Raw genomic sequence first — 7695 nt, forward strand, 5'->3', positions numbered from 1 at the left:
CCGTACTGGGTTCCTAGAGCAGAAGTTGGATGAGAAAAGTTAGGGCCGGCCGACGGAATATTAAAGGTAAGGGTGGAGGTCATGGACGGCAATTTAATAGCAATAATAATAATGTTGGTATCTGTTAAGCGCTTACTACGTGGAGAGCACTGTTCTAAGCGCCGGGGGAGATACAGGGTCATCAGGTTGTCCCGTGTGAGGCTCGCTGCCTTCATTCCCATTTTACAGATGAGGGAACTGAGGCCCAGAGAAGTGAAGTGACTTGCCCACAGTCACACAGCTGCCAAGTGGCAGAGCCGGGATTCGAACCCATGACCTCTGACTCCCAAGCCCGGGCTCTTTCCGCTGAGCCCCGCCGCTTCTCGCTCCTCTGCGTATCCTAATGCCACGGTCGGCAACGGAATCCTGGGCTGAGTGGATGGGTGCTCAGATCCAGCAAAGGGGATTTCTTATCTTCTTATAAAGCAACAACTTCACGTTTAAGCAGCAACAGCTACAAGAGGAACTCTTGGATCCGGAGCCCTGAACGAGCCAGGCCCCAGAATGAAAGACCCGCTCAGACACCTGAGTTCTAATCCCGGCTCCGCCACCTCTCTGCTGGGTGAGCTCGGATGTATCACTTCGCGGTGCCTCGGTCACCTCATCTGTGAAAGGGGGATTAAGACATGTGGGACAGGGACCGTATTCGCCTTCTATCCACCCCAGTGCTTGACGCGTAGTAAGTGCTTAATTCCACTGGCTCGTGGAAACCCCTGGGCTACCCCCTCCCTCACCGGGCTACGCAGGCTACTGCCTGCGTAGAGAAGCGGGCTTGGGAGTCGGAGGTCACGGGTTCGAATCCCGACTCCGCCTCTTGGCAGCTGTGTGACTGTGGGCAAGTCACTTAACCTCTCCGTGCCTCAGTGACCTCATCTGGAAAATGGGGATTACGACCGTGAGCCTCACAAACCTAATTACCCTGTATCTACCCCAGCGCTTAGAACAGTGCTCTGCACACAGTACGCGCTTAACAAATACCAACATTATTATTATTATTACCTGCAGCCAAGTTCTGGTCCAAGTGGGATCGACTAACTACTGGTTTCCCACCAAGCCGACTTCTGAAAGGCTCCAGGGGACACCAACTGCATCGAATGGCACGGTCCCAGAAACGGAAACTCGGAATAATTTTAGTAAAGTGCTTACTCTGTGCCAAGCACTGTTTTAAGCACTGGCGTAGTAGAGAAGCGGCATGGCAGAGTGGCAAGAGCCACCGTAAAATGGCGAGTGAGACTGTGAGCCCCACGGGGGACAACCTGATCACCTTGCATCTATCTCAGTGCTTGGCACCTAGTAAGCGCTTAACAAATACCACAGTAACGAAATTAACCAGGCTGGACACCGTCCCCGTCCCACATAGGACTAACAGACTACGCAGGAGGAAGTAGGACCTAATCCCCATTTTTACAGATGAGGTAACTGAGGCACAGAGAAGTGAAGACAAGCGACAAGCCCGTGGTCACACGACAGACAGAAAGCAGAAGCAGCGATGGAACCCAGGTTCTCTGCCCCCCTCGCAGGGCTGTGCTCTTTTCACCAGGCCACGTTGCTTCTCCCGTCAGCACAAAAAAGTGCCGCGGTGACTTTTTAGGAGACCTACCGTCATCTCTTGAATGACAGCTAGGGCCCAATATCTCCCTGCTTAAAATCAAAAATTAAGTGATGGCGTTTTTTTAAGCACTTACTACGTGCCAAGCACCGTTCTAAACACCGGGGGAGATACAAGGTAATCAGGTTGTCCCACGTGGGGCTCACAGTTAGAGGAGCAGCACGGCTCAGTGGAAAGAGCACGGGCTGGGGACTCGGAGGTCACGGGTTCCGATCCCAGCTCCGCCGCTTGTCAGCTATGTGACTTCGGGCCAGTCACTGAACCTCTCCGTACCTCAGTTCCCTCAACTGTAAAATGGGGATTAAGACTGTGAGCCCCAGGTGAGACAAGTTAATGACCTTGTATCCTCCCCAGCGCTTAGAACAGAGCTCTGCACATAGTAAGCGCTTAACAAAAGGCCATCATTATTATTATTATTAATTCCCATTTTACAGATGAGGTAACAGGCACAGGGAAGTTGCGACTTGCCCCAAGTCACAAGACTAGAGCCGGGATAAGAACCCATGACCTCGGAGTCCCAAGCCCGGGCTCTTTCCACTGAGCGACGCTGCTTCTGCAGAACTCCCGGCTACCCTAAGGCACGTTAGCCTAAGACGCAATCTTTCAAGGCCAACAAACCCCTTTACCGACAGACTTCCACGCCTTCTACGCACAGACTCCCAAGCCTTCAGACTCACCATCACTTGTCGAACCAGCTTAATGGTTTCGCTCCACGGTCTGTTTTGGTTAAACTTGGCATGGAGTCTTTCCAAGAGGGAGGCCATCTTGGTCAGCTTCTCCGACTCTGCAGGGCAAATCGGGGGACACGTCAGAGGCCGGACTCATTTCGACTCGCGAGGCAACGGCGTCAACGGGTTTTCTCGTGAAATAATACACCCGCCGAGGAGAGTCACACATTCCACCCCCAGAATGACCTCTGGTGACCACGGCTCCCAAGGCTCCTTCCTTCCACACCGAAAGCCCTCCGCCTAACACAAAGATAAATAAGAAGTACCGCGATCCCAGCCCACACTGTGGAGTCGACTGCTTCGTTTCAACCAAGGGCTGCTAAGAGGAGGGCCATCTCCAAAGGTTGGATCTAGGGAGAGGTGGGGGTGATTTTCTGCCGGACTCTTCTCCGCCTCTGCACCCCTAGTCCTAGGCCGGGCAGTCTAGGGGTTCACAGTCGCCCCAGTCGGGGAAGCGTCCTTCGAAAACCGCCGTCTGGGATGTTCGGCAGCCCTTTCCTCAGGTTTAATGTCAATGCAGGCTACCCCGGGCAGCTGGTTTGGAACTCGAGGTCCCTTCGGAGGAGACCCGGGGCTCTCCCAAGTGCTCAGTACAGTGCTCCGCACCCACTAAGCACTCGATCGACTGTATTTATTGTGTGCTTACTGTATTTAATCAAATATGATTATGTAGAGAGAGGCGGCATGGGAAAAAGGTGGGGGATGGAGCCAGCGCCTCGAGGTGGGGAGGGAAATACAGTTCCCTCAGTTCTACTCCATCAGGGGTACTTACTGAGCACTTTCCTTGTACAGAGCACTGTACTAAGCACTTGGCATTCATTCAATAGTATTTAGTATTCAATAGTACCTATTGAGCGCTTACTATGTGCAGAGCACTGTACTCAGCACTTGGCATGTACAATTCGGCAACAGAGAGAGAGCCGATCCCCGCCCAGTGCTGGGCTCACATTAGCAGAAATGATCCCTGCCTCCGTGGAGCTCAGAATCAAGCCGCTCCAGTCGATCGAAAGTATTTATTAAGCACTATGTGCCGAGCCCTGGACTAAGCACTTGGGAGACTACAACGCAGAAGAATGAGCAGACGAATTCCCCACCCATAACAAGTTTATAGTCGGGGAGCAGCCCGGCCCAGTGGCAAGGGCCCGGGCTTGGGAGTCGGAGGTCGTGGGTTCCAATCCCGGCTCCCCCACCTGTCTGCTGCCTTGGATAAGTCACTTCACATCTCTGTGCCTCAGTTACCTCATCTGCAAAATGGGGATTAAGAGTGTGAGGGGGTAGCGATTGTCAATCTTTATTGATGTACTGTACTTTCCCAAGCGCTCAGTCCAGTGCTCTGCACACAGTAGGCGCTCAATAAATACGACTGAATGAACGAATGGCAGGGATGGTCTCTATCCGTTGCCCAACTGTACGTTCCAAGCGCTTAGTCCAGTGTTCTGCACATAGGAGCTCAATAAATACTATTGAATGAATTAATGAATAGTAGGAGCTCAATAAATACGACTGAATGAATGACAGGGATGGTCTGTCTCTGTTGCCCAACTGTACGTTTCAAGGGCTTAGTCCAGTGCTTTGCACACAGGAGTTCAATAAATACTACTGAATGAATCAATGAATAGTAGGAGCTCAATAAATACGACAATGAATGACAGGGAGGGTGTCTCTGTTGCCCAACTGTACATTCCAAGCGCTTAGCCCAGTGCTCTGCACATGGTGGAAGCTCAATAAATACGACTGAATAATAATAATGTTGGTATTTGTTCAGTGCTTACTATGTGCCGAGCACCGTTCTAAGCGCTGGGGTAGACACAGGGGAATCAGGTTGCCCCACGTGGGGCTCACAGTCTTAATCCCCATTTTACAGATGAGGTAACTCAGGCACCGAGAGGTTACGTGACTTGCCCAAAGTCACACAGCTGACAAGTGGTCGAGCCGGGATTCGAACCCATGAACTCTGACTCCAAAGCCCGTGCAGGGATGGTCTCTTTCTGTTGCCGAACTGTACTTTCCCAAGTGCTTAGTCCAGTGCTCTGCCCATCGCAAGTGCTCAATAAATACGACCGAATGAATGAATGGCAGGGATGGTCTCACTCTGTTGCCCAACTGTACGTTCTAAGCGCTTAGCCCAGTGCTCTGCACACAGTAAGCGCTCAATAAATACAACTGAATGAACGAATGGTAGTGATGGTCTCTATTGGCTGCCCAACTGAACGTTCCAAGCGCTTAGCCCATTGCTCTGCACATAGTAGGAGCTCAATAAATACGCCTGAATGAATGAATGGCAGGGATGGTGTCGCTCTTTTGCCCACCTGTACGTTCCAAGTGCTTAGCCCAGTGCTCTGCACACAGTAAGCGCTCAATAAATACAACTGAACGACCGAATGGTCTGCACACAGTAAGCGCTCAATAAATACGATCGAATGAATGAATGGCAGGGATGGTCTCACTTTTGCTCAACTGTCCGTTCCAAGCGCTTAGCCCAGTGCTCTGCACACAGTAAGCGCTCAACAAATACTATTGAATGAATGAATAGTAGGCGCTCAATAAATACGACTGAATGAATGGCAAGGATGGTCTCACTCTGTTGCCCAACTGTCCGTTCCAAGCGCTTAGCCCAGTGCTCTGCACCCAGTAAGCGCTCAATAAATACTATTGAATGAATGAATGAATTGTAGAAGCTCAATAAATACGACTAAATGAATGAATGGCAGGGATGGTCTCACTCTTTTGCTTTACTGTCCGTTCCAAGCGCTTAGCCCAGTGCTCTGCACACAGTAAGCGCTCAATAAATACTATTGAATGAATGAATGAATAGTAGGCGCTCAATAAATACGACTGAATGAATGGCAGGGATGGTCTCACTCTGTTGCCCAACTGTCCGTTCCAAGCGCTTAGCCCAGTGCTCTGCACACAGTAAGCGCTCAATAAATACTATTGAATGAATGAATGAATAGTAGGCGCTCAATAAATACGACTGAATGGCAGGGATGGTCTCACTCTGTTGCTTTACTGTCCGTTCCAAGCGCTTAGCCCAGTGCTCTGCACACAGTAAGCGCTCAATAAATACTATTGAATGAATGAATGAATAGTAGGCGCTCAATAAATACGACTGAATGAATGGCAAGGATGGTCTCACTCTGTTGCCCAACTGTCCATTCCAAGCGCTTAGCCCAGTGCTCTGCACACAGTAAGCGCTCCATAAATACTATTGAATGAATGAATTGTAGAAGCTCAATAAATACGACTAAATGAATGAATGGCAGGGATGGTCTCACTCTTTTGCTTTACTGTCCGTTCCAAGCGCTTAGCGCAGTGCTCTGCACACAGTAAGCGCTCCATAAACACTATTGAATGAATGAATTGTAGAAGCTCAATAAATACGACTAAATGAATGAATGGCAGGGATGGTCTCACTCTTTTGCTTTACTGTCCGTTCCAAACGCTTAGCCCAGTGCTCTGCACACAGTAAGCGCTCAACAAATACTATTGAATGAATGAATAGGAGGAGCTCAATAAATACGACGGAACGAATGAATGGCAGGGATGGTCTCACTCTGTTGCCCAACCGTCCGTTCCTAGCGCTTAGCCCAGTGCTCTGCACGTAGCAGGAGCTCAATAAATACGACTGAATGAATGGCAGGGATGGTCTCTACTGCCCAACTGTCCGTTCCTAGCGCTTAGCCCAGTGCTCTGCACGGAGTAGGAGCTCAATAACTAGAAGGAGCTGAATGAGAGAATCCTCCCTCCTTCGCTCCCCGTCGGGGGTGGGGGATGGGGGAGGGCCGGTCCTCCCGCGCTGCAGGCTCCGCCCGCTCCCCCCCGGGCCTTCCCCCGGGCCCGGCGACGCCCCGGGGGCTGGAGGACGACGCCGGCCGCCCTCCCCGCTCCTCCGCGGGCCCCTCACGCACCGCCGCCCGCCGCCGCCGCCGCCACCGGGACGCCTGAGGAGACCGCGCCCGCCGCCATCTTGCCCGGCCGCCCTCCCTCCTCAACTATCGCGAGACCCACCGCCCCCCCCCGCCCGGCCCGACGAAACCTCGCGGGAGGACGGGGAAGTCTCGCGGGAGGTCGGGCAAATCTCGCGGGAGGACGGGGAAAGCTCGCGGGAAGACGAGGAAATCTCGGGAGAGTACCCCCCCCTCCCACCCTCTTCCCACCATCCCTTGCGCGCCTGGCCATGTGTTTGGCGTTGTCCCCGCAACGGGGTTCGAGGGAGGTCAGAGGTCACGGCTTCCAATTGCCCCCCCCCCCCATGTCAGCTGTGTGACCTTGGCCCAGTCACTGCACACCTCTGAGCCCTCAGCAGGGAAAATGGGGATGAATAATCATAATAATGTCTGTATTTGTTAAGCGCTTATTCTGGGCAGAGCATTCATTCATTCAGGAGTATTTATGGAGCGCTTACTATGTGCAGGGCACTGGACTAAGCGCTTGCCACGGACAAATCGGTAACAGATAGAGACGGTCCCTGTGTTCTAAGCGCTGGGGGGAGATACAGGGTCATCAGGGGGTCCCACGGGAGGCTCCCAGTCTTCATCCCCATTTGACAGATGAGGGAACTGAGGCACAGTGAAGTGACTTGCCCACTGTCACCCAGCTGACAAGTGGCAGAGCCGGGATTAGAACCCATGACCTCTGCCCCCCAAGCCCGGGCTCTTTCCACTGGGCCACGCTACCTTGTATCTACCCCAGCGCTTAGAGCAGTGCTTGGCAAGTTAGGCCGAATGGGATTCAATGGTACCGACATCCTCAGAAAGCAATTAGCCGGTTGCGGGTTGGATAAGATGATTTAGGAGCTGTTTTCCAGTTCCAGGGGTTAAGGAGTCATGCCAAAGAGGTTAAGCGCTTAACAAATGCCATCACCATCATCATTATTATTATTATAGGCCTCTTAGGAATATCCCAGCAAAGCAATTAAAACCAATTAGGGCTCCGGGTCGCTCGTGTTCCCAGCCCTGGTGGCAGTAATCAAAGTGAACAGAGGAGCAGTAAGGTGTAGGGCATAAATCACAGGCCTGGGAGTCAGAAGGTCATGGGTTCTAAACCTGACTCCACCACCTAATAATAATAATAGTAATTATGGTACTTGTTACGTGCTTACTATGTGCTGAGCCCTGCTCTAAGCGCTGGGGTAGAACAGCATGGTTTAGTGGAAAGAGCCTGGGTTTGGGAGTCAGAGGTCGTGGGTTCTGATCCTGGCTCCACCACTTTTCTGCCGTGTGACTTTCAGCAAGTCACTTCCGCTTCTCTGTGCCTCAGTTACCTCATCGGTAAAATGGGGATTAAAGGTGTGAGCCCCACATGGGACAACCTGATTCG

At 51.9% G+C, this 7695-nt stretch overlaps 1 protein-coding gene across 1 annotated transcript in view; it reads right to left on the bottom strand.

Annotated features, from left to right (window-relative positions):
- MED1 (mediator complex subunit 1) overlaps positions 1-6329 on the bottom strand; it is a 32429-nt gene extending 26100 nt beyond the window's left edge. The window contains exons 1-2 of the mRNA XM_029075435.2: positions 6285-6329; positions 2326-2432 (exon numbers count right to left, since the gene is read on the bottom strand). Coding sequence (XP_028931268.1) covers positions 2326-2412 — 87 coding nt within the window. The 5' untranslated portion in view covers positions 2413-2432; positions 6285-6329. The remainder of the gene's footprint in view (positions 1-2325; positions 2433-6284) is intronic.
- Positions 6330-7695: the final 1366 nt, after the last annotated feature.

The sequence above is a fragment of the Ornithorhynchus anatinus genome, chromosome 11 (assembly GCF_004115215.2).
Source record: "Ornithorhynchus anatinus isolate Pmale09 chromosome 11, mOrnAna1.pri.v4, whole genome shotgun sequence".
In the NCBI taxonomy this organism is placed as follows: domain Eukaryota; kingdom Metazoa; phylum Chordata; class Mammalia; order Monotremata; family Ornithorhynchidae; genus Ornithorhynchus; species Ornithorhynchus anatinus.